The 27725-nt window shown below is 39.5% G+C and overlaps 1 protein-coding gene across 5 annotated transcripts in view; it reads right to left on the bottom strand.

Annotated features, from left to right (window-relative positions):
• Positions 1-27725, bottom strand: part of GPATCH2L (G-patch domain containing 2 like) — a 59301-nt gene that overhangs the window by 9173 nt on the left and 22403 nt on the right. The window contains exons 4-10 of one of the 5 annotated variants that reach the window (XM_059689652.1): positions 27005-27181; positions 25161-25237; positions 21518-21585; positions 20006-20060; positions 16991-17076; positions 5543-5637; positions 2389-2435 (exon numbers count right to left, since the gene is read on the bottom strand). In XM_059689652.1, coding sequence (XP_059545635.1) covers positions 2404-2435; positions 5543-5637; positions 16991-17076; positions 20006-20060; positions 21518-21585; positions 25161-25237; positions 27005-27181 — 590 coding nt within the window. In that variant the 3' untranslated portion in view covers positions 2389-2403. Of the gene's footprint in view, positions 1-2200; positions 2436-5542; positions 5638-16990; positions 17077-20005; positions 20061-20116; positions 20157-21517; positions 21586-25160; positions 25238-27004; positions 27182-27725 lie in introns of those variants that run through there. The other 4 variants (XM_059689634.1, XM_059689645.1, XM_059689662.1 and 1 more) reach the window with 4 other exon arrangements.

A 27725-nucleotide genomic window follows, 5' to 3' on the forward strand; every position in this document is an offset into this window, starting at 1 on the left:
GTGCCCATTCCTTTGATGTCTGCAATATCACCTTTCTTGTAGATTCACCTGTATGAGGCCAGAGGAACAGCTCCATGTTTTCTGAAAGGCCTAGAGAACCTATAGCGGGTGCCTCTCCTCTTCCCCTTTGTGTTAGTCATTTTAGTGAATTATTGGAAGACTAGTGACCCAGTGAACGGATTAGTGCACACTGAAAGGAAATTAGAAGGTGGCCCGCGGGGTGAACCTGGGCGAGAAGGGCCAGACATGCCCTGGAGCCAACCTCCCACGGGCCCTCCCTGGCATCTGCAGAGTGAGCGGGGTCCCTCCGGCAGGTGGGGTCCCTTGGCCAGGCCTGCGGGGATCGGGCTGAAACCGGCTCTCTGACATCTCCCGAGGGGTTCCAGAGTGCGAGAGGGCACTCTGCAAAGTTGCTGTGGTACAGGGTGTGGAATGCAAACGCAAGTGTGCAGTAAACCAGATTCGGGCCAACAGTGCCCCAGCAACAACATAACCCACGGCTGAAGGTGGAATCACACATCCCCGAGAGGATTCAGGCTCCCTCCTCTCTGGTTTCGGGGTGCGTCACCCGAGAACTGCCGGTGCCGGTGCCGCTGCCAAGTCACTGCAGCTCAGCAGCTCCTGTGTTGAGCGTCTGCCCCCTGGTGGTCAGTGCATGTCATAGCGACCGGTCCGACACTTAGCATATTAGGCCTTTTATATATAGAGGTGGTAGTTCTGACCAAAAAAGTTATGTTTAGATTTTTGAGGAACCACCATATTATTTTCCCTAGCGACTGCACTATTTTACATTCCCATCAGTAATCACAAAGGGATTACTTGCTGTTCCTGTTTTGTTTTGTTTTTTATATAGCCATCCTAAGGAGTATGAAGTGGCCCAGAAAAAAACTCTTGCACGTGTTCTCTCACACAGCAACAGTGTTTTTCACAATAGCATAAAATGGATACAATCCAAATGTCCATCAAGAATGTTTAATTGTAGTATATTCATCATATTCATGTAATAGAATACCATATATATGGCAGGATGAAACATGAATGAATCTCAAGAACATAACTGGGTAAAACTTATAAAATATGACATTCCATTTAAAAAAAGATTTAAAAACATGCAAAACTAGATCATGTATTACTTAGGGATACATATGTCTTAAAACTAACTTAAAAATCAAAGACTGATTAAGTGATTAACAAAAAATAAATAACAGGATAATGGTTACCTCTGAGGAGAGTAGAAAAAGATTTTTAAAGGGGATGTTCTTTTTCTTAAAGTCGATGGTGGGTACATGGATATTTGCTATATCATTTTTCTTTACTCCTTATATATCTTCTATAAGTGCTCTTTTATAGCCATTCAATATTTTCTAAAAAAAATTTTTAACTTTAAAAACCATTTAAACTTTAAAAAGGCACAGTGAGCAGTAAGAATCTGTCCTATGGCTCCCAAGACAAGAGTGTACCTAAAATAAAACTACTGAACCCAATCACTGGATTAGCATAATATTGGGAATAACTATTTCAACTAATAGATTCTGTTCACATATTCATACAACAAATATCTATTGAGGTTGTTCCATGTGCTGAGTATTATTTTAGAGGGTGGGGGTACAATAGCAGCAAGAGAGATAAAAATGCCTGCCCTTGCACCTACATCTCCCACATCGCTGGCCTGATATTCAGAATCTGATGTAACTAACAGGTTAACTATTGGTTACCCTTCTGACTAATGCTCCAAGGACACTCATCCTATCCCAGAGACACGAAAGTCAGAACAGGCTTTGGGATGGCAAAATAGTCAGGGCTCTGAATACAACATCTTGTCATCCTGTTCTCCTTTACCTAGAGCCATGTGCTTACTTTATGAAGGTACGGGATTTGTACACCAAAGGCTCTGCTCTGCCATTCTGATGAAGAAAATCATTTCGAGGAAATGAAGTCTGGTTTTTATCTGAGTTCCTTATGTTTTTTATAGCTACTTAATCTCAAATTTTAGAGAAAATAACCAATTTTTTTTTCCAGTTATATTCTCTTTTTTTGTTTGTTAATCCTTACCCAAGGATATTACTCCATTGATTTTTTTTTAGAGAAAGTGGAAGGGGGAGAGACACAGAGAGAGAAATATCAATGTAAGAGAGACAAATCAATTGGTTGCCTCCCACACATGCCCCGACCAAGTTCAGGGATTGAGCCTGCAACAGAGGTACATGCCTTTGACTGGAATTGAATCTGGGACCCTTCAGTCTGCAGGCCAACTTTCTATCCACTGAACCAAACTGGCGGGGGCTCAGTTACATTCTTTAAGAGAATATACAGCAAATTCACTTTGGCATGAGGTAATGACATGTTGGGTATTTCCTGTTCTGGTGTTCTGGGCTTTAAAAGCATGTTTATACGGCCACTCACTCAGATCCATGGTGGCTCTGTGCACCACGCACCTGTGGTTATAAAGCCAGAAAGAGAAAGGGAGTGGACATTAAAAGAGGAAAATAAAAGTGCTACACTTTCAAGAAGGATCTACTCAATGATCCTATGAAAAGGTCCTTTTCCTTGGCCTTTTGTTAATACTAGTACAAAAAGGCAAGGCACGCTAGTCCTTTCTGCTCTGCACCCCTCTAACCTTATTAATATCTTTAAATTCAGTCAATTTCAACTCAAAACTTACCACCAGTGGGGGAGGGGATATGGGGAAAGATTTGTGACTGCATGTTTAAGAAAGAAGCTGAATTCATCACAGTGACAGGGGAGACTGCTGGCAGAGATCTGAGCTATTTATTCTTTTAGGAAAATCCTATAAAGAATGACACAAGGAAGCCTCTATCTGCAGTCTTGTTCATCACACTGGTGAAGAATCCGATAACAGATGTATGCAGCAGCGTGATTTAGTGCCAGGAGCTGGCCCCTGATGTGTATTAATACAGCGGCAAAGCGGAACGCACCTCTCTTCATCAGTCATTTCTATAAAAGAGGTGGAATCCGAGATGGCCCAATGTTAGGCAGAGCAAGCCCATTTGTTCTACTGACTGATGGCGCAGGCTCGGGCTATGTCCTTCACCTCCATGGGGCACTCAGGTTGTGGATAGAAAAAAAAGGAAATGTTCAGTGAAGCAAGCCTTAGTCAACAAGTGGGGGGAGGAGTTTGGATCAGTGAGGGAAATTTTTAATGCTCAAATCTTGTTTAATACCTCCCAGAAAATTTCCCAATTTGAATATAGAATAAGGATTTTAAACTCTTCTCAATGTTTTCTTATAAACAAATAAAAGCAAAAAAACAGAAGCTGGACATTAAAGAGAAAAAAAGAACAAAAAGATAAAAGAGGGGCGACTGTGTTTTAATGCTTCCAATACCACAGACTGGATGAAGACCTGGGTTTTGAGCAGAGTCATAATTTGGAGCCAATCCTATCCTATGGAAGACCTAAGAGTGCAGCCCTAGAGTCACAGGGAACCGGTCTGACCATGGCTCTGCAATGTGCCAACCATGTGACCCTGGGGAACTGATTAACCTCTCTACGGCTCAAATATCTCATGTGTATTGGGAATAAAAACAGCATCCACCTTATAAAGTTGTTGCAAACATTAAGTGAGATAATGTATGCAAAGGGTTTAGCTTAAGACATGGCTATGTGGAAATCACTAAAAAAATTTACTATAGTCATTAGACCTGTGATTAAGATTATCCTTTATCATCACAATCTTGGTCTGAACCATTATCAAGCAGTCTTCTCAAACAGAAGCTGTTGGTTTGGCTCAGTGGATAAAGCCTCGGCCTGGGGACCGAAAGGTCCAGGTTCAATTCTAATCAAGGTCACGTACCTTGGTTATAGGCTCCTCCCGAGCCCAGGCCCTGGTCAGGCCTCGGGCAAGAGGCAACCAATCAATGTGTTTCTCTCACATCGATGCTTCTCTCTGTCTTTCCTTCTCTTCCATTCTAAAAGATCAATGGAAAAATATCCTCGGGTAGGGATTAATAACAACAACAAAACAAAAACGTCAAACAGAAGCTTGAAGAGGTCAATTTCAGAGCATGCTGAAATTCACTAAGTTAGGGGAAAGACTTCCCCATCTGTCAAAGTTCTACTCTCTATTCAACTATCAATGCCTCTGCTCTATGTACAATATACATAAATATGTATTTTATTATAATATATAGTCTTTTCTGAAGAAAATAAAATAGTTTATGATATACTCAATTTCCACAAAACAAATTCATTATCATCAAGAAAAGAACTGTAGGTGGTTACCAGAGAAGGGGACTGGGGATAGGTGAAAAGGGGAGGGAGCGAACTATATGGTGATAGATAATAACTAGACTTTTTGGGGTGGACACTTTATATTGTATATAGATATCAAATTATAATATTGTACACCTGAAACTTACATATTAAAAAGACAGAAACAAAAACAAAAGAAGTGTAGGTATTTCTGATAGGTCCTATAACCAGATATGATCTTTTTATTCAGAGTAATTCATCCTAAATTGTATTGAAATAACCTAAATGATTGTCTATGATTACTAATTACATTTAACTATTTTCTCTGAACTCCGAAGAAAAAGATCTATAGACATCCAATATTCTTGCTGATATAAATAACTATCCCCCTTTGTTTTCATTTAAGGATAACATAGATGAAGTGAAGTGCATAAATGTATGTAGTTCAGTGAATCTTTACATATAAGTATACTCATGTAATCCCCACCTAGCTCATGATATAGAACGTTTCCAGCATCCATGAGATTTTTTGTCTTCTCCTGGTCACCGGTGAAAACCACTATTTTGGTTTCTACCAACTAGTTTTGCTCAGAAAATGAAAAGTTTTTAACTTGAAAAGCTGTTTTTAATTAGGAATTTCATGATAGATAAAATATTAGCACTCTATTATACATAAAAACAGTGAGAATGTACTGTACTATGTACTAAATTAAAAAGTAAATAAACCCACGTGGCTCCTTGTCTACTGACTAAACTGCCACCCTACTGGGATTTTCATTAACAAAGATCTAATTTCTTATCTGTAATAGAAAAAAAGCACAGATGACTGAAGATTATTTTTACTGAAATATAGGGATTCAAACTTAAGAAACCCGTGTGACACAGTGAAAAAACAGACTTCAGGGTCAGACAGAACTAGGTTTAAATTCTTAAAATATGTGTAACCTTGGGAAATTACTTCTTTTTTTAAAAAAATATATTTTATTGATTTTTTACAGAGAGGAAGGGAGAGAGATAGAGTGTGTCAGAAACATCAATGAGAGAGAAACATCCATCAGCTGCCTCCTGCACATCTCCTACTGGGGATGTGCCTGCAACCCAGGTACATGCCCTTGACCGGAATCGAACCTGGGACCTTTCAGTCCGCAGGCCGACACTCTATCCACTGAGCCAAACCGGTTTTGGCAGGAAATTACTTCTTGCATTCTCTGTTTTCCCACATAAAATGGGAATAAAATGACCTACCTCATCCTAAAAGTTAAGTGGAAGGGTATATAAAACACATAATTCAGTGTCAGGTGCTCAACAAATAATAACTAGGGTCTAATTACCTGCATTTGGGCTAGACAGAGATGCTGTGGCCACAGGCTTTCGTTTCCTCTTGATATCACGTGAGCATGGGGGTCCCAAGTGTAGGCTTGCCTGTCTGCAGAGGTAACAAAGAAAACATACTGTTTCAACTTTATAATTCTCATTGTTTAAGACACTATGTTCAACCCAGATAAAATCCTTGACCCAATATAGATATACTAACAAAATCAGCATCATCTTTTGCCATCAAGTGTCAGTATAAGATCATTCACAATCAGAATTCACTCTTTACTCACAAAATACACCCATTCTAAACTTTTTACCTGATTAGCAAAATAGCAGACATTCAAGATTAATTTCAGTAAATCTGTGTTTCATTACATGCTGATTTTTGTACATTTTTCATAAAAACAATAAACCTCAATTGTTCTAAACTCACTAATGAAATACCTACTCCCAAGTGGTAACATATTGAAAAGTTTAATGCTGCATGAACACAGACATTTGCATAGAATTATAATAGGAAGTTTAACCCTTCTATCACTATACATCCATATTTTTAATAATGTCTACATAGCAAGTTGTTTCTGTGATTTTAAAAAATATAAATTATGTGCTAATAATATGTCCCCTTTCCGAATGTTCAGCTTATTTTAAAAACAAAATAGTGAGAATTTCAACATTAGAAAAGCAAAAGATTCTCTGAAAGACAATGGGCTATTTTAGTTCCCCACTTCCTCCTTCCTCTCAAACTAGATGTATATTATGTGATTCAGACCAAGCTGAGTTTCATCTTTACACAAAGCTTTCCTTGAGCATTCAAGGCCTTGCCTACCATGAATTATTATTTAACTGCTATACATGTATCTTGTTTCCCTAATGAGGCTTAATCTTCTTGAGAACAGGGACCATATTTGTGTTTCTTTCATAATTTTCCAATGTTCTACCAACCTCAGAAGGCGCACAGCTGATCCCCATTAAGTATCTGTTGACTAGATCTGATACGAATGAATAAAAGTTCTAAAAACCAATAGCCAATTGTACATTTAAAATGGTAAATTTTGTTATGCATATTTTATCACAATTTTTAAAAAATAGCCAGAATATGTAACATATAAAAAGAACTCCAGTAAAATTATACTGGATGAACTCCTAATTGGTAGTCCTAGCTGCGGATCAAGTCTCATGGCTTGGTAGTCTTGAAACTGGAATCTCAGTCAAATCTAAGAGAACCTGGTTAGCAAGGCAACAACTGTTGAATGGACAAATTTTCCAATGGGGGGAGTGGGGGTTGCCAATCTGGCAACTTTCAGTTTAAAAGTACATATATGTATGTGCTCTCGCTTCCTCCCTCCCTCCCTCCCTCCCTCCCTTCTTCTCTCCCTCTTTCTCTTTCTCACATGCTCTTTTCTCCAAATAGCAAAAGCTTAAGACCATCCAATTTATAAGCAAGAAAGATAAAAATTTGACTGAAATCGTAAGAAATTTTTTAGAATGCAAGGAACACAAAAATAGACAAAGATTTACACTAGAAAGCCTGTGATTTGGCAAAGTCCATCCAAATCACTTTTTATTGATCACTCTCGTCCATATGGGAAAAAGAGTTAACTTTATAGTTTAAGTATCCCATGAGTAGTTAATTCCAAAATTCCAACGTGAAATGTGTGAATGTAAGTGTGTAAAGAAGGGGAAACAATTCATCTTTCATACCTTACATAAGTCCCGGAAGTAAGTTTAAATAAGCATGCTGATTTAATAAAAAACACAGATGACAGAATGTCAAAAGTAGACAGGCCTTTAGTCTAAATGCAGAGATGGTATGGTAATTCCTTTTGAAGCCAGACAAGGGCAGAAAAGAAACTGATGCTATAAAATTTGTTTCTCCTCAAAACAGAGAAATGTACAGAATAGTTTCCATCTTTTCTACAAACAAGGTAGTTCAGCAAATTCAGACCCAAACTCAAACTGCCCAGGCACTTCGTTATAATTCAATCCTGCTTCTCCTAACGCACTTCAGAAAGAGAAACAAGTCAAAGGGTAACAGTTCATATTCACGCACTTTCTTCTTTACCAGAAGCTCAATGTAACACCATTTCTTCAAACTAAACATTGTTATTAGACATCAGGACGGTGGTACTTCTGAGCTGCGGGGTGTGGGGAAGAGGGTCAGTGGCTAGGAGCTTCTGGGGTTTTCTGGTAATGTTCTGTTTCTGGATGCTGAAAATTCACCAAGTATACATTTCTTTATAAAATTCTCTATATGTACATTGTTCTTCAATTAATTTTGAAAAACACTGCTTCTTCAAGATCAATGTTTATAAAATCCTGGGCTTTAGGAAATAGATGCAAAATAAAAAGCCTAAGAAAAGTATTTCAAAAGCTTTAAGATTTTAATTCTCAGAGTATCAACTTGGGCTGAACTAAATAAATACTGCCTTTTATTTACACTCTATTCATCATTTTCACAGTTTTGCATATTTGATATATGTCAGTAAGATGGTTAAGGGCACCTATTATATCACCACTCCTTATGGCCTTGGTCAATATCATTTATCTCACTTTTTCAAGGAATGACACATTTTGGAGTAAAAAGATAAAACGATTTATGTACCAATGTTTAAATTTTTGACCATTTTAAATAGAAATACTGTGGTTTTAAAAGATACTTATTTAAGTATGAAAGTAAGTATTACTTACCTGCAACTATGCACATAGGTTATTAAACGGCACTATATTCTGCAATGTCTGTAGGGGACTGCTGTGAACACAAAGGCTCAGGTGGTCCTTATGATGCCCTGCCCCTCTGGGCCACTGTTCTTGGATCCCCAATCTTCCCTGCTCATTGATGGTACAGACTTCAAGGTTAATTGTCCTACATTAAATGCCCCCCAACTGCTAAGCCTCCAGCCTGTTACTTTTCTCTGTGGTAAATGTTCTACTTCTACCACCTCATTCCTAGTTAAGTTCTGGGGAGGGAGGAAGAGAAACAGTCAAATTATTATAGAAGGACAGTAAGACACTCCTTGTTTTGGGTTTCAAGTGGACACTAGTCATGGGAAAATCTACTTTTTTACAGGTTGGGAAAATCTGCATTTCCCTGTGAGGGCTCTGTCTGCTTGGAAAAAACCTTAGAGGACTAAGAAGGAAGAGAACCCAGAGCAAGCCCGGGGAAAGCAAGGAGGAAGCTGGATGCTTGCAGCAAGAGGATTTAAAGGAGACAGGACATGGAACCCGCCACGCTGCAGAGCACATTCAGAACACAAGACAGCCCTGGTCAGGAGTAATGAACAATCCCTGTGAGGCTGGAACCTGAGCACGAGGCAGGAAACTGCTGCAGCCTCAGCTTCCTATTCAAGAGGTAGTTTCCATTTTTCGTTTATCCCAAAATAATTGCCTATCAGTCAATTGCAGACATAAAGAATCAAGAATGAGAAGGAAAAATACACTGATCTACCCATTTCACTTTGTAGTAGTTAACCACCTTGGCTTCTTTTGTTTTTAATGTGTTATTTCTTTAATTTGTGTTATTTTACTCTGACAGTATCACTGTCTACTCACAAGATATAAACTGAAAAGGGCAATGAACAAGTGAGATATCACAAAAGACACAGAATAAGAGCCTGTGCTTCTCTTTCTAAACACACAGAGCCCCTCCCTATACGAGAACGGGCAGATTTAACTAGATTTTTTTTTTTTAAGTGTAGGTGTTATCCCTTCATGTCCTCATTCTCATCTGTCCCTTCAGAGTATATTACTTAACTCCCCTTTTCCACATGAATGTGTTCCTGCAAACAGGTCAGCCTGAGTTCTTATTTCTTCAGGTTTTGGTGTTAAGCAGCTTTTGTTAACTAGATTTTTAAAAACTCTTTTTCAAGAGCAGTGTACAGTTGTTTTTGTGTTGCAAAACGAGGTACTATATGTGGGGGGAGGGGAGCTTTCAATTATGTAGGGGGTGAAAAAAGCTAGATATAAATTAAGCTAAAATGTCTACAAATTATTAAAACTTCCTTCTCAATTGAAGCAGCAAATGTTTATCAGAATGATGTAAGAATCTTTTAAAAAATACACAACCCCCACCATGCTGGGGTGGGAGAAGAATCAGTAATATGTTTATTTTCAAATTTCTTCTCAAATACTAGTAACACCAATATGTTTCTACCCATTGTGGAAATTACTGAGTAAAAAATATACCAAATTTCCAAAGCTAATAAGCTAATCAATAAAAGAGATCTAAATATTTAACTTAAAGAATAACAAGATGATTAAAATTCATATAAATGTAGACAAAAATACTGTTCCCCAATATATAAGTAATTAACCTACAGAAAAGACAGGCTAGGCTTGTTCTGTTTCATCTGATGGAACCTCAGTATTCCTCAGCCCTGCTTCACAACATGAAACCAGGTCAGTACTTCCCCTAAAAGCATCACATTCAGCAGCATCCGCCCAAAAAAATGTATGGGGGAAATGAGCATTAAAAGGAACAAATACAGTCTTTAAAAATGTCTTACTTCATGAAGCCAGGTCAGTACTTCCCCTAAAAGCATCACATTCAGCCCTAACCGATTTGGCTCAGTAGATAGAGCATCAGCCTGCAGACTGAAGGGTCCCAGGTTCCCGGTCAAGGGCATGTACCTTGGCTGCGGGCACATCCCCAATAGGAGGTGTGCCGGAGGCAGAGGCAGCTGATCGATGTTTCTAACTCTCTATCCCTCTCCCTGCCTCTCTGTAAAAAAATCAATAAAATATATATTGTTTTTAAAAAGCATCACATTCAGCAGCATCCGCCCTGAAGAATGTATGGGGGAAATGAGCATTAAAAGGAACAAATACAGTCTTTAAAAATGTCTTACTTTAACCTGGCCTGTGTTTCGGGCTTGCGACCCAGTGGGGGGGGGGGGGTGCTGGAGGCAGCCCATCGGTGTTTCTCTCTTATTTTGATGTTTCTATCTCTCAATCCCTCTCCCTTCCTCTCTCTAAAATCAATAAAAATATATATTTTTTAAAATTCTTAACTTTAGGAAAAGTTACTACATTCATATCATGTAAGTGTGAAGGTGAATGCTAAAGATGAACAATTAACTGAAAGAATATTCTGTATATCCTTGCATAAACACATTTTTATTTTATTTTTTTACTGCAGGTAACCAAAAGATCAGGTGAGTTTTTAAAACTGCAGTGTTACTTAGGAAACTGGGCAGATCACTATGTCCCTGGGGCAGGAATGTACTTTTAGGGGGAAAAATTACTTTGAGAAAAACATGCATGTTTAATAGAGCCAATGTTGGCAAAAAATAACTGAAGTGACTGCTTTAGATTTAGAACAAAGATGTTTAGAGTCACTCCTAAGGAGAGAAAACAGTCTTTATCTGCCAATGTCAAACTAATTTAAGGGATAGTTCACCTTCAAAAATCACTCATTTTTAAAACCCAATGGAAAATTCATTATTTTGCATAAAATAAGATTTATTGTGAAAAGCTATTCATTTGCTATACTATTCCTTAAACATTTACAAATTAGTAATGTCAAGAAAAAATTATTAATATTTCTAAGGACCAAAGTTCATGTATATCATATATTCCAATTATTATCCTTAGTTACTAATCTATTCACCTCAATTATTGTTAACAAAAATGTATGAAAGGCCTACCCTATGTAGAGCACTGTGCTGAGTGTGGAGAGGGTATATACAAAATGACTGAGCCCAATGCCCTCCCACCAGGAGCTCACAACATAGGGAGGGAGGTCGATGTATCAAGAACTAACAGACAGACTCTGCGATGTAATTAAGGAACAAGCAAAGTGCCATGGTAAAATGGGGGCAAACGAATTAAATCTAGGGAAAAAGAGACACCCCTTTCCTCATCTGTGTTTCATCTTCAGAGTTAACTGGCTTTTATTAAACACCCAGTAGGGGAAATATTTTCACAGACTGACACATAGCAAAGGATCCAGGCTTCTGACACTTGAAGCAACTAAGGGGAGAAAACCACTTCACAATTATAGGACACAGTGGAGGTTTATTCAACAGGAAGAGATCCTAGCAATTCCACTAGTGTGTTCACTCAAAACTAAGCCTCAGTGGTCTGTGACAAACTGCTCACTAACACCTGAAAACTCTCCGTAACCTACTTCCCTTGGCTGGGCCAAGGCTGACGCATCGTGAAGCTGTTTCATGCCACCCACAGGAGCAGAACAGATTCACACCAGTTGGAAAGATGGGTATATTACAAGGGAAAAACAGAGAGAAAAATGCTTTCATCACTCCAGTTAGGCAGGAAGATGCCAGCTGGCTGAGAGCTGCTATAAACAAGACCCTCCAACAGAGGACAAAGACTCCAGAACTGTGTACTACATAATGGGAAATTCCAGTAGAACTGGCAGCATTATGGACAATATTACAGCAGAAACACTTCTCACATGGCCAAAACTAAGGCACTAAAGAGGTGAGCAAGAGCTGCTGGGCATCATAGCATCCCCCACAGACACGGGACTAACAAAAGGTTCTTTCCCCCAAGCCCTGAGGTAAAACCTGGGGCTGTTTACTACGGCTCCAAAGGTCAGAAATAATAGCATGAATTGAGTCTTCTTCTTGCTCTTTGAAACTCCTTGTCAAGTGGCACAGCCAGCTGGGCACACAACTCTGATATGCAGATCATAACGTTTGTGAACAGATAAAATGAATTACAATGAGCACAGCCTATCATATTTCAAATCTCTAATGGGCAGGAAGGTCTCTCTTTTATACCCACATACTGTCCAAATGCCTCCTCTTATAGTCCATTTGAGGCCATTTAAGCACCTCAAGAATCTGTACACATCTCATTAGTTAACAGCTCTGGAAGCCAACTTTGTAAAACTATAATTATCCTAAGAACAAGGTAGGGTAGTAACTATATAACAAAAATAATATTAGCTACTAGTATATGAAATATTCAAATATATATTTCATTTTGATAATCACTAGCCCAATAAATATTAATATTCTATTTTACAGATGAGGAAATTGAGGTATGGGGAGGTCAAGTCATTTACCCAGGTAAAGCCAAGAGTCTTACCTGGGTCTAGTATCCACTAATATGAGACTGAGAACTTCACAAGAAATAAATGGAAATGGTGATTCGTTACCAAATCACTACCCAAAAGCAAGGAAAATTGAAGAAAACCCACAGCTGCCATGTGACATTCAAAAACTACAACTGGTGACCTGTGCATCATGCAGAGAGATACAGCAGTTGGTAAGTTCCAGTTTTGGTTTTCTAAGGCAATAATGGCAAGAAAAGCTATCCTGGATAATCAATAACTCTCATTTTGGGAAAAGCAGCCTACAGCACTAGCTCCTTATTACCATGCTCTGACTGAGTTCCTGACAGCAATTCCACCGCCTCTACCAGAACGCCAATTACACCTTCTGCTGTTGGAGCAGCAGCAAAACTTAACACCAACACCAAGTATATACTATTTTATAGTAACACCCCAATACTAGCAATCTAAACAACCAAACCTAAACGGGGGGTTTAAGAATGTCATCCATACACCCACCCAGCAACTCCTCCCACGTTAATCACTACGTGCAAAGCACTGAGCTAACCCCTAACACTCTCTTCTCACCTACAGCAGTTCTCCAAAGCTAGGAGATGTCCAGTGTTCTACCTCCCACAAAAAATCATGCTCACAATATCAAAGCACAGAGCTCATGCCAATTATGATGAGATTTCCTGTTAAGCAAATTACAAAGCACCACTCATAAAACCATATGCATTTAGGGCAATAGTTCTTAACCCTGGCAGCATATCAGAATCACAGGGAGCTTTAAAATAATGCCAATGCCTGGGCCTCATCCCAGGCCAATTAAATCATAATCATGGGAAGTGGAACCCAGCATGGATATTTTTTTTAAAGCTTCCCAGGTGATTCCAAAGTGCAGCCAGGTTTGAAAACCACCAAATTAAGTATTGCTAGAGTGGTATTTCTGAAAACCTCTTGTCCCACAAATCTGTAACGTGGCACAACCACCACAAAGACTCCCTCTCCCATCCATTGCGCCTGCCATCTGGGCTGTATTAAAATGAAACATCAATAAAATGACCTCTTAAAATCTCGGTCTCATTATTTCTTTGTTTGTAGGAATGAAATACTAAACAAGAAAGTCACTCATGGCCCCCAAGCAGCCTCCAGGCCTCCTGCTGAGAACCAGAGCTGTATTATGAGGCGGTGAGGAGGTGGGCAAAGGCTCCTCACTCTCCTGCAGTTGAGTGTGGGGGACTGTGGGACTGGCCATGTCCAGGCAGGAAGCAGCCTCAGCGCCATAACCAGACGGAGGAAGCCTTCACAGTTCAGGCATGATTATCAAACTCTTTGTGCTCTTAAAGGGGAGTAATTATAGGCATGTGAAAAAAGAAAAGCACTCCCCGAGGAACTCTTCCTCACATGCTTCCCAAGAGGCACTAGGGCCATTAAAAATTCCATGATGAAGAGGAAAAACAGCCTGGGAACAGCCAGGAGGCAATACAGCAAATTAATACACCAGCCCTCCTCAGGGAAAGCTGTGATAAAACAGGAAACACTTCTCTCTCCGCCAAATAAAATTATACCACTAATGATAACATAGTCACCACACACACACAAATCGTTCTAATGATGGGTGTGAAATTCCCAGTGCTGCCCAGATGCTTTGAAAGAAATTTTTCCTACTACAGATAAAATGGAACAAGAAAGAGAGAAAATTTCCATTAGAAACAGTTTTCTATTCATTCACCTGCCTCTTCCCTACATCACTCTTTAACATTCGCCTTTCTAGGTGCCAAGCTCTGTTAAATCGTCCACTTTTCACAAATCTCACCATCCAGTTCTGAATCCAATCTCATCCCTCAGTCACACTGAAACTAGACTGCTTCTTCTCTACTGAGCCCTTGCTGGGTAGGAACCCCACTATTTCAAAGGAACGAGAGGGAGCCCCAGGGGCTCAGTGTCCCATCATCCACATTTTCTAAAAACTGCATAGAGATCACTTGTGCTGACCATCCCCACAGATTAGTGGTCATCAAACTTTATTAAGTGTGCACCCTCATTAGCAAAAAATTTGAATGAACACACCATATATATGTAATACATGGCACTGTATGGAAGAAATAGCCACAAGAGGACAATTATGTGCCGCTAGACTACATAGGAACAATTTAATACAAAAAATTAAAGAAAATAAATAAATTTATGTTTAAACACTTTACCTTCCCCTTCTCCCAAAAAACCTCATACAGTCAACTCATTTTGTATCCACTACCCTAGAAATGATGTCTAGAAGGACAAGCTATGAGCTATCATTGTCCACGTTCTCTCCCCTTGCTTTTAGCCATGGTGGAGAGCAATAAGCAACATTTCCCTAGAGCTGAGTGCACCAGAAGCACAACCTAGACATCGTTATGTTTCCAAGTCTAGCTACAAGCACTGCCAGCAAGAGAAGGAAAATAATGATATGGATAATGATACACACAAAGAAACAAGAAGTTGACACTCACTCCAGGGGAATGAGGTTTTAAAGGCAACAGCAAGCCTGGTAAAAGCATGGATACTGAGCACAGTACAGCTCTAGGTAGCAGAGGTAAAGGAAAGAAGCTAATAATCCACTTCGAGCATCTGACATGATACAGTGCTCCTTATAGTCTTAGCAAAAAGTATACATGGCCATTATTTTATTTGGTATCAAGACAAAAGCTTGAGGATTGCTTACTTAGGGATTGAAATTTTGTGTCTTCCAAGATAGTTTGCACACACCACCTCTAAGAAAACCTCCCTGAGCCTCTAAGTTGAAGCCCCTCCTCTGTGCTTCATATCAATGTCGTGCACACCTTTATGCACTTATCAATCCATATTGCAACTGTCAATTTCCACACCTGACTTTCCCATGAAAATAGGAGCTCCTTAAGATATTACCTAAGCAAAGACCCTGCCACATAGTAGGGTGTCAGCAAATGTTGAATGAATGAATGATGAATTGCAATCTACTGAAGAAAAGGCCGTATAGTAGTTTATCATCGTCCCACAATTTTCCACTTTCCTATTAACACCATTTGTGATAGTCTCTCTTTTCAAAAGGCTTTCCCCATTTAGATACTACTTCTCCTAGAAGGTCTGGCAGCAGTTTATGATACAGAGTTTATTGTTATAGCCCATAGTGGAAGTTCTACTTATATCCATGAAAGAATAACTTCTTTGTGTACTCTGTACCCCAAATGTAATGAACACATCCATTTAAGAACATATTAGGGGGGAAAATGATCAGAACCTTGGAAAGAAATTCACTGTGCTACTATAAACAGTAAAAGTCCTTTGGTTCAACCTATTAACTGCTCTTTTGTACACATTAGTCCTGCTAGGAGATGCTACAATAAAAACCGTATTTACTTTCCATGTCACCTAACTTAAGAGAATTTATATTGAGCGGCGCTAAATTCATTCTACCATGTGGGCTCAGGATTCATCCTAACCAGTGAATACTAAATGCCTAGCAAGTGCTAGACACTGCGTTAGATGCTGGGGATATATCAGGGAACAAAACAAGGTCCCTGCACTTGAAGTTTATATTCTAGTGGGGGGGGAGCCCAATAAACAAAGTCAATATAGAGGATGTTAAAGCTCTAATAAAAAAGAAACAGATAATAAGCAGAGTGGTAGAGGTGGCCCCTTTAAATAGGATGGTCTAAGACAGGGGTGGGCAAACTTTTTGACTCGACGGCCACAATGGGTTCTTAAACTGGACCGGAGGGCCGGAACAAAAGCATGGATGGAGTGTTTGTGTGAACTAATATAAATTCAAAGTAAACATCATTACATAAAAGGGTACGGTCTTTTTTTTTTTTTTTTTTAGTTTTATTCATTTCAAACGGGCCGGATCCGGCCCGCGGGCCGTAATTTGCCCACAGCTGGTCTAAGAGGTCCTCCCTGAAGAGGTTGAGATGAGGAAAAGCCAATCCTGGGAACTGCGATAAGATGGCAGTCCAAGTAAAGGGAGCATGTGTGAAGGTTCAGAGGCAGGAAAGGGTTGCTTCTTTTGAAGAACAAAATGGACCTCCCTGGTGCAGCTGGATCCCTCCCCCAGTGAGGAGAAAGACGTTTATGAAAGGGGTTTGGACATATAGGCAGAAGTCAGATTATGCAGAATTTTGCAGGTCATGGCAAGGATCATTAATCATGTTCTCTGAAGATGCGGCTTGTAGAAGAAATATGAAATATGAGCCAGAAAACTAGGTCAAAGTTGAAACTTAAATCACATACTAGTTACATGACCATAGGGAAGTTACCTTGCCACTCTGCCTCAGTTTCTACATCTGAAAACATCCATTGACCTCAAAAGGCTGTTGTAAAGATTAAACTGGACACTATACACAAACACACTTCATAATTCAAAAGGTGCTGTAAAAAGAAAAATGACACTGTCTGGAAGAAATAGCCACAAGAAGACCATTACCTGGCAGAGCAGTGTGCAGGTGAACACCGTCGGTGAGAAGCATCAGCAAGAACATCCAGGGAGTAAAGGGGAGAGAGGGGATTAAACTGCAAAAATAAGTAAGATTATTTTAGTAAAGCATATACAAAACAGACATGATTGGAAAGAGTAACCTGCTACTTGATTACTTTTTCGCTTTGACCATTCAACTCCTTTGCTGTCCCACAGACAAGACACCCTTCAGTAAAGTTTTGCACATCCAACAGTGTACCCAGCACAGCTCATCTACCACCCCAAAAAACTATTCTTTTCCAAAAACTTCTGATAAACAATAATTACTTAAATGGCAGAGGACAGTACAGTGGACCCTTGAACAAACACGGGGGTTAGGAGCACCAACCCCCAGCACAGGTCGAATATTCATGTATAACTTCTGACTTCCCCAAAACAGCCTACTGTTGACCAGAAGCCTTGCTGATAACATAAACAGTCTGTTAACATATAGTTTATATGCTATGTGTATTATATACTGTATTCCTACAAGAAGGCTAAGAAAAAGAAAATGTTATTCAGAAAATCATAAAGAAGAGGAAATACATTTCAGTTTTGTTGTTTTTTTAAAATTTGTGTATAAGCAGACCTGCACAATTCATATGCATGTTGTTCAAGGGTCAACTGTACTTTATAACTGACATAACGGAAACTTACATCTGTTGATTACCACCCCTTGGGCCTAAGAAGACTACCTAGAAGACTACTAAAATTACCTTTTCATTTCCTTATCCTGGCAAATGTTTCCAATGAATAACTGGTTAGCACATACCAGCAGCACAGTGTAGTGAAAACAGAACTACATTAAGAATTGGAATATTTAGTTCCAGTCTACCACCTGAGCAGTCATGTATTAAAAACTACATAATCACTTTAAGCTTTACTATCCTCACCTGGGAAATGAATGTACTGCTTTCTGTCTTACCTATTTTATAGGACTTTTATGAGGGCTGAATGAAACATTGCTTTCAGTTTATAAAGTAACTAGAGGCCCGGTGTACAAAATTCATGCACCGGTAGGGCAGTGGTCAGCAAACCGCGGCTCGCGAGCCACATGCGGCTCTTTGGCCCCTTAAGTGTGGCTCTTCCACAAAATACCACGTGCGGGCACACATGTACAGTGCAATTGAAACTTTATTAAGTTAATTTTAGGGAACGTTGTGGAGTGAAAGAAGATGTAGTGTCGAGGATTGAGAAAGGTATGTTGAGATGGTTTGGCCATATAGAGGATGAACAAAAGGAGATAGACGAAACAAATACAAGACAAGTGTGGATGGGAGAGTTGGAAGGGGTTGACCTCAGCGAACATACCTCCATCAGATTGAGGACGTTTTTAGCAAAGGCCAGCTTAGGAGTACTCTAATTAAGTTAATAACAATGTACCTACCTATATAGTTTAAGTTTAAAAAATTTGGCTCTCAAAAGAAATTTCAATCATTATACTGTTGATATTTGGCGCTGTTGACTAATGAGTTTGCCAACCACTGCAGTACGGTCCCTAGGCCTGGCTGGCGATCAGGGCCAATCTGTGGGGTGACCGGTGGGCAACTGGGGGCTCCCCTGTTGACACCTGTCTTGGCTGGCCTGGTGCCGCCCACTTGCCTCCCCCCCCACTCTTCCCCCTCCCACTCTTCCCCCCCGCCCCGCTGCCACCCTGGTGGTCAGTGTTCATCATAGTGACCGGTCATTCCACCATTGGGTCAATTTGCATATTAGGCTTTTATTATATAGGATTTCAGTTTATCATCTATAAAACATCTATGGACCTCAAAAGGTGGTTGCAAGGATCAAGTGGGACACTATACATAAAAGTACCTCACTACTTTTGCTACTTTCTTTAGACTTTTTCCACAATAAATAAACCTCCCTAAAATTTCAGAACTAAATATATTTTAAGACTGAAAGAACTCCAAATGGTCATTACAAAAGAACTTAAGAGAATACAAACTATGGAACTGTTCTCTGTGTCAGAGGTTCCAGTCGCGGTTCTACAAGCTCTATGACTTGGGACAAACAGATTAAACCTCATCTGTAAATAATACATTCCCAAAGATCCCCTCTGCCTTTAGATCCTCTGAGGCAACCATGATGAGCACTCTAGCTTGGAGTTCCCTAAAGTCTTTCACATACGACCTTAATGACTTTTTCCATATTTGGCCACCACCTGCACTATTTACTTAATATTTTTATATCAATTATTATTCTTCAGCATTGTCCTTACTCTATTTCTATGAAATAACAAGTCTGATATAATGATTACATCTATTTTATAACTAATCACCAAGATAAAGCAACCTCTCTTCCAAAATCAAAAGCTTCAAACATAAAGGAACAATAGCCACAATCAATAGTTTTTAAATTATGTCCCCTACAACAAAGGACTAGATGTGCCAAGGGCTCCCTCAGTGGGTAGCTAGGGACAAGACTAAGAGGGCAAGGTTCTAAGCCAGCTGTGGGCAAACTACGGCCCGCGGGCCGGATCCGGCCCGTTTGAAATGAATAAAACTATTGAAATAAAAGACCGTACCCTTTTATGTAATGATGTTTACTTTGAATTTATATTAGTTCACACAAACACTCCATCCATGCTTTTGTTCCGGCCCTCCGGTCCAGTTTAAGAACCCATTGTGGCCCTCGAGTCAAAAAGTTTGCCCACCCCTGCTCTAAGCCCTCAACTCCACTTCACCCAAAGCAGCTCTACGGAGACTTCTTCTGTTTCATATGTGTAGGCTTCAACAGTGTACTTCTCAGCACGAGAGTCTGCTGCTGAACTAAACAATAAGCAGATGAGGTTCATTCTGATTTCTTACTGCAAAGTTCAAAATTAAAATAAAAATGGGATTCCTATGAAATATGTGTTACAAGTAATAAACTAAAGATTACAGCTGAACTTAACAAGTAGCTACAGGTCTTATCAGTGAGTACCTATTCTTGGGCAACAGTCCTCCAAGAAAATGAGAACAAGATAGGGAACAGGAATCTTACCTCATGTGCACAAGCAGAAAGGGAAGGAAAATCAGAAGCCAACACTTTATTCTTTCTAAAGAAAAGAAAATCAAGTGATAAAATAGAGATAAAATAAAGAAAAGACCTTACCTGATTTCGTTCCCTTTTCCCAGCTGATGGTAACCAGACACTAGAGAGAGGAAGAGAATAACAGTAAAAAAAACAATAAAAGAAGTAGTAGGAAAATTACAGAGGGAGGGAGAAGATAAAAAGATGTTTGCATAATGAAGAGAAGACAAAGAAAGGAATGGGAAAAGATGGAATTGGAGGAGAAAAGAGATGTTAATGTGTCTGAACTTTTTGCGGAAAATAACTCTTCAAAGGAAAAGCCTTGTAATGGAATGTAAAAGACTGGACACTCTACAAATAAACCCTTGATTAGATTGTGAAAACAATGCTCTCAGCTGTGCAGTGACAACAGGGTCTCCAATTCAACTAGGGCACAAACTACATGCACATCTTGCCTATTTTGTACATTAAAAATTCACCCAGGCTAGATAGGTATAGACCAGTGATGGCGAACCTTTTGAGCTCGGCGTGTCAGCATTTTGAAAAACCCTAACTTAACTCTGGTGCCGTGTCACATATAGAAATTTTTTGATATTTGCAACCATAGTAAAACAAAGATTTATATTTTTGATATTTATTTTACATATTTAAATGCCATTTAACAAAGAAAAATCAACCAAAAAAATGAGTTCGCATGTCACCTCTGACACGCGTGTCATAGGTTTGCCATCACTGGTATAGACCATAACTGGGTACTGACCATGACGTGTTCAGGAAATATCAAAGAGCCAATCATGTTAGGAGACCAGGCTGTCACAAGAAGGGATGGAATGACTTTCCCATAGCTATACATAGGCTTTTTAGTTGTACTTATCACAGTAGTTAGGACAAAAAAAATATTTCTCTATATAGAGGTCTAAAAATGAGGATATATAAGCAAATTTAGACGCAATCACCCATTTTGAACAAAAACAATTTTAAGAGACAGAAAAATGAGTTTAAAATGTAGCATCTTCATTGGAGGCTACTTTTAAAATGCAGCACCTATAGATATAAAAAGCAAAGAAATAAAAACTAGTCTAGAAAGGAAAAAAATAGTAATTCTTATAGGTTTAGGGCATTACCCATGTTGACTATTAAGATCTCCTCTTTCAGGCCCTAGCTGGTTTTACTCAGTGGATAGAGCGTCGGCCTGCGAACTGAAGGGGCCAGGGTTAGATTTTGGTCAAAGGCACTGGCCTGGGTTGTGGGCTCGATTCCCAGTAGGGGGTGTGCAGGAGGCAGCCAATCAATGACTCTCTCTCATCATTGATGTTTCTCTCTGCCCTCTCCATTCCTCTCTGAAATAAATAAAAATATAGTATTAAAAAAAAATCTCCTTTCATCTCTAAAGTCAGATTTCTAGGTTCCTTTATAAAACGTTCCCCTTCTTCCTTCTCCAAGGAACAGATTAGAATATCCAGTAAATACATAAGCACTTACTCTTTCTGCCGGGAGTCACTAATGATGTGGCCTATCCTCTCAGTACCCAAAGTACTTATGCTGGTCTCCTGAAAAGACAAGGAAGACAAGAGTGTCATCTAACCACAGAAACAAATATATGAAGCACAACCTGTCATCAATCTCACACTTTCTCATAAATGTACCAGCAACTTCAAAGGCACATGTCAAATGTCAATCTTAAAATCCAACAGCAAGTATACTTATTTTTATGAGAATCTAACTTGCAAGTATTTCATGCTGCACTGGTCAGTGTGGCTCAACTGGTTACAGCCGTGGTCGGCAAACCGCAGCTCGTGAGCCACATGCGGCTCTTTGGCCCCTTGAGTGTGGCTCTTCCACAAAATACCAAGTGCAGACGCGCACGTACAGTACAGTGCGATTGAAACTTCGTGGCCCATGCGCAGAAGTCAGTATTTTGTGGAAGAGCAGGTATTTTGTGGAAGAGCCACACTGAAGGGGCCAAAGAGCCGCATGTGGCTCGCGAGCTGCAGTTTGACGAGCCGCAGTTTGCCGACCACTGGGAGCATTCCATGCACTGGAGGGTCGCAGTTCAATTCCCAGTTAGGGCATTTACCAGGGTCCCAAGTTCGATCCCCAGACCAGTTGGGGTGTGTGCAGAGGCAACCAATCTCTCTCTCTCTCCATCTCCCTTCCTCTCTCTCTCAAAATCAATTTTTTTAAAAAGTATTTCATGTTACCCTAGACTTACTTTTCTTTAGTCTTTCAAAAAAGTTGTTATAAACATTGTTTACTATATATAGTATTTTATAATAGTAATATCTCCTGGAGATATTCAAGTATATAGAAATAAAAACACTTTTTAAAAAAAAATTCAACCCAGCTCATTTTGAACAGACCAGCAGCACATCCATTTACAGAGTCCTCACTAGTAACACCTAAATATCTTCTGAGTAAATGTATATACATAGCAAAGGATTTTTGCAACTTACAAAAACTGTCACCTGTATTTTGTCTGTTAAATGTCATCTCTTAAAACAAGAAATAGAAGTTTGCATAAATTGTTTCCTAAATTTGGGGTTTTCGAATTTGCAACATGAAATGTTACCCTAACACTACAAGCAATTCAAAACCTAATCATCTCCAAAAAAAATGGAAAATGGCAGAAGGCACTCACCCTTCATTTAACGTGAGCATATTTACAATGAGTATCTATCACAGTGCCCGGGGAAGCATACCAACAGTGTATAAATAAGAGTTATACACATAAGAGTAAGTGCTAAGATGAGAGTAAGTCATAGGGCATGCATGTCAAGAATGTCAAACCTGCTACTCAAATGCATTTGTTTCTGGACAAATATTATCTGTATTCATCTATGTGCATAATTAGCTTAAATATTAGGATACACATTTTAGCAGAACTAGCTAATGAAAAATCAATTTCAGGTCAGATGTTGGGCAGGAGTGGAGGTAAATGAAAAGGTTTCACATACTGTATTCTTTATACTCTTCATCCCTATACCTGTGCCTCCTGGTCACAGACACAGCCACGGTAGTGGGGCCAAGGGAAAAGATGAGTGAAAAATGAGCTATTTGTTACAGCAAAAAAAATTATTAACTTAAAGTGCCGTAATGTTTAAATTTACAGTTTATTACTATGTAAATTACAAGCAGTACTTGGCGTAATTAGCAGCTCGCTAGCAGGGAGCTGTGAATGAAACTCATTATTTATGATTACAATTTAGAAAAAAAGAAGAGGCATGGGGAGGGGGGGAAAGGGAAGCAGAACAGTGACCTCTGCTAGAAATGACAAATATCCCTTTAAGGTGATGAAGATGAATTAAACAAGTAAATATTATTCTATTCATTTGCAATCCTTAGAGACATCCAAAAGGCCCTAGTTTTCTTGCAGGTAAACCTAAGGAAGCCTTCAAGTTGAACTGATTTACTTCCATGAAGTGAAAGGTTCTTATTTTTATAGGAGCTGAAACAAAGTAAGGTAGGTGGTAGGGGAAAACTTTTGTTAAGCTTAACCAATAAAGAGAAAAAGATCAAACCATCACTCTGTTTCCCGCTGCCAAGCTCCTGCTTCCCTCCACCCCCATGTACTCACTTATACCCTGCTAGCTGTCAAGAATATGCACCCAGAACAACAAAGGCAGCTTTTTATTGTCGGGAAAATGAGTAACCCAAAAGAAGGCATCGTTCTCCCAATAATCAAATGTCTTTCTAATTAAACATTTGAAATTGAATTTAAAGATATAAAGAATCTAAATTTATCTGGATTCTCATAGATGAATACATATAATAAAAACAGCCTCATTTATTTTGACTAAAACTTCAAAAAAACAATTCCCTGATTAAATTATAAGATAGCAACTCTCTGACGTAAGCCAGACTGTGGCTCTGACTACTATCCTATATAATAAAACCCTAATATGCAAATAGACCGAGCAGCAGAACGACCAGTTGCTATGATGCGCACTGACCAGCAGGGGGCAGACACTCAACACAGGAGCTGCTCCCTGGTGGTTAGTGAGCTCCCACAGGGGGAGCACCACTCAGCCAGAAGCCGGGCTCATGGCTGGCGAGCGCAGCAGTGGTGGCAGGAGCCTCTCCCGCCTCTGTGGGAGCGCTAAGGATGTCCGACTGCTGGCTTAGACCCGCTCCCCACAGGGAGCAGGACTGAACCATCAGTTGGACATCCCCCAAGGGCTCCCGGACTGTGAGAGGGTGCAGGCCGGTCTGAGGGACACCCCCCACCCCCGAGTGCACGAATTTCGTGCGCTGAGCCTCTAGTACTAGTATAACCAGGTTGGCACAGAGCCTGCAACATAGGCATTCTAAATGCTTACTGAGTAAACCAACTAATTAATACTCTAAAATGCCTCTCTCTTTCTCACTCTTTGCCCACCACCATCTTCTCTGACTGGGTATGAGCCCCAATCTTAACCTATATTCAATCTCAAAGCTAAAGTAAAAAATAATTTTTTAAATTTAAATAAAAAAGAGAAGTAGACCTAGGTTCAACTCTCTACTCTGCCACTTCTATCTATCTGGATAACATCAGACATTACTGAACGTCTTTGAACCCAAGTTTTTCTCACCTGCTAAAGGGGAATAGCACCTTTTTTCAAGGTTGTTGGGAGGATTAAATGAAGTGAGTGCCCAGCACAGTCACTGGAAAAGGCAGACCTGAGTAAGTAGATATTCCTCCCTCACGGCCAGTGAGGGGGTTTTGAAATTTGGTACGTTTTTTCTTTTTAAGAATTTTAGAGTAAAAGACCAAAGACAGGACGGAAGAAACACCCATGAATTCAGGAAGAGTCATGAAGAAGTCAAGAGTGTTTTAACTTACATAATAATCATATAAGATTCATAAAAAAAACAGAATAGAGAAAGATCAGGTCTGTAGATTTATAGGCAGCAGATACTGTCATAATGACAGTGTTTGCTGTCAGAAGTTCTATATAAATTAAACTTCATCCTTTATGTGTTTATCCATCCATATCTACATAACGTTCACTCTATGAACTTGCAAAATATTCCAGTTGGCTTAATTAACTCCAGGATGCTCTGCAGCACCTTTGATTATCAAGAGGGCACACAAATCCCCAAAGAACATTATCCTCCCACGGAGCCTGTAAACACTAAGAGCCATCACCTTCCCAACAAGCCTCCTTCGCCCCTTTCTGAGACATCGAGCAGCTCCAGGCAGACGATTCAAGCGAGAATGGTACCCTAAAACAAAACAAAGGCAGTCCTCAGTAACTGAATGTAGAAGATTCATTAGCAATGACATGCTTCCAGGAGACTAGAGTCCTTCTCACCCAGGATCTACTAGATTGACCCTTAAACTAGTATCACCAGGCTATTTGTCCAGGATTTACTATCTCCAAGTCTTTGTCACCAGTAGTGATCTCAGGCATGTCACTTACCTTTGACCTAGGCATCCACATCTGTAAAAGAGGGCTATCCGCTTGCTCAGTCCTATCTTATAAGGATGTTTGAAACCAAATGAAATAGCACATGGAAGGTACTAATAAACTAAAAAGAAACTAGACAAATATATGAGGTATTATCAACAATTTATAACTACAAGTTAAATGCTAGTTATTGCTCAAAGCCATTCTAATTCTTGAAATAATGGTAAAAATAGCATGTATAATCCAACCCCATTTTTCTGACTGCTGTATGTGTTTTACACATAGAAAAGAAAACTGGAAGAACCACACCAAAATGTCATCAATGACACTGTCTCTGGCTATGGGATTATAGGCCATTATTAAGTTCCTTCTTCTTCCTATTCTTGCTTATTTGTGTGTATTTTAACTAGTCCATAAAGAACTTTTAGACATGGTCATGGAAATGTTTGATAAACATTATTAAGGTAGCACACAATGTTCCTAAGGCAGAGAGTACTCTTTATCAAGAACCAATTTCTTTGAGAAGGCCTTTCAACCACCCACATTCATCATAATGAAATGCTACAGGAGTTTACAGCTCTTAGTGAAATTCTTATCGCCAACAGATGCTCAACTAATACTTGATAACTGACTGAACTGATTATTAACTACTGAGAATTCTACAATCATAAATTTATAGAGCTAAAAGAAACCTCTGAACAGTATTGTTCAATGTTGAGAGAGAATCATTGATCAATATCTTAAATAACCCTGAGACCCCAAGGAAATGAGGTGACTGTCAGTCAGAGAGCTAGACACTCCCAGACAGTATTATCACGTTTCCTTCTCCCCGTCCTCAGCTCCTTCCACTCTACTCTGCTACTTCATCATTGAAGGAAAAGCAAAGGGAAGGAATGTGTATTTGTGCTAAAACCCACAATAAGAGAATTTTTTAAATTTAAAGAATATTTTTAAATCATCCATTCAAAAAATGCCACTGTGCCCTAGCCAGTTTGGCTCAGTGGATAGAGAGTCAGCCTGCGGACTGAAAGGTCCCGTATTCGATTCCAGTCAAGGGCATATGCCCAGGTTGTGGGTTCAATCCCCTGTAGGGGCGTGCACAGGCAGCCAATCAATGATTTTCTCTCATCATTGATGTTTCTATCTCTCTCTCCCTCTCCACTCCTCTCCTGAAATCAGTAAAAACATATATTTTATTAAAAGCCACTGTAACTTGTATGTGAATGTTCTTACTGAAATCTGTTCTCTTCTAAGACCCAGTGCTTCAGGCTTCCAGTGAGCACTCAGTAGCCTATCAGTCACAGCAGGATAAACAGCCATGACACCCTTCCTAAATCTGGCACAAATGGCAACGGCAAGCTGAAGGAATGCACTTTCCTTCAGGACATTGATTTAGGTAAGAATAAAGAGAACCTCAAGCTTCGAGACCCACGCTTGAATCCTCTAGAAAAATCTTTGGACCAGCTCCAAAATTCAGATAGTTAACACATGCTTAAAGGAAGGAGTATGTATACCGTTGGATGATTCTCCCCAAAGAGAACCATAAAAGCGTGAAGTATATTTTGGTTTCCTCAGAACTCACCTCGTTGAGCTGGCCGAGAAGGTAAAAGGAATGTGGAGTCTGAAAGTTTATCCAGTCCAGAATCCATTCTTTCTACTTCAGGGCAATGATCAGGAGCCCACTTGGGCAGAAGATTAGGGACAGTGAATCCTGGGACACATTCTCCTTCATAGAACCAATCACTCTGCTCATCATCCCCTAAAATAAAGAGATTATTTTCATAAGCTGGAATATTAACATGCTCTATTAAAAACCAAAAGGGAAAATAACTTCTCAGTGCTATAGGTTTAAGAATACTTTTAAATAAAGTCAAAGTACAAAAAACTGTTTTGATCCTTCTTCTTGATCCATATTATAATGAAAACTGGGATATCAAACTGGAATGCTTTTAATAGCACAAAAATAAAGCTGCCACTTACTAATACTGAGCCCTTACACCTACCACGACCCATGCTAAAAATCTGTAAATATGTTATTTCTTCCAAACCTTACACTAACTCCAACTTACAAATGAAGCAACTAAAGTCCAAAGAAGTCAAGGTCAGGTGGTATATGATGAAGCCAGGATTTGAACTCAAAGCCTGACTAACTCCAAAGCCTTTACCACAAAAATAAACTGCCTTCTACCATTCTCAGGGGCATAAATGAACTTTGGGATTCAAAGCCCACAAATGTTTCTCAATTCAAAACTAGCTGTTTCTCAATAAGAAAGCCACTGCATGAGAGAACATATTTGCCAATG

Source organism: Myotis daubentonii, chromosome 1 (genome assembly GCF_963259705.1).
Source record: "Myotis daubentonii chromosome 1, mMyoDau2.1, whole genome shotgun sequence".
Classification (NCBI taxonomy): Eukaryota; Metazoa; Chordata; class Mammalia; order Chiroptera; family Vespertilionidae; genus Myotis; species Myotis daubentonii.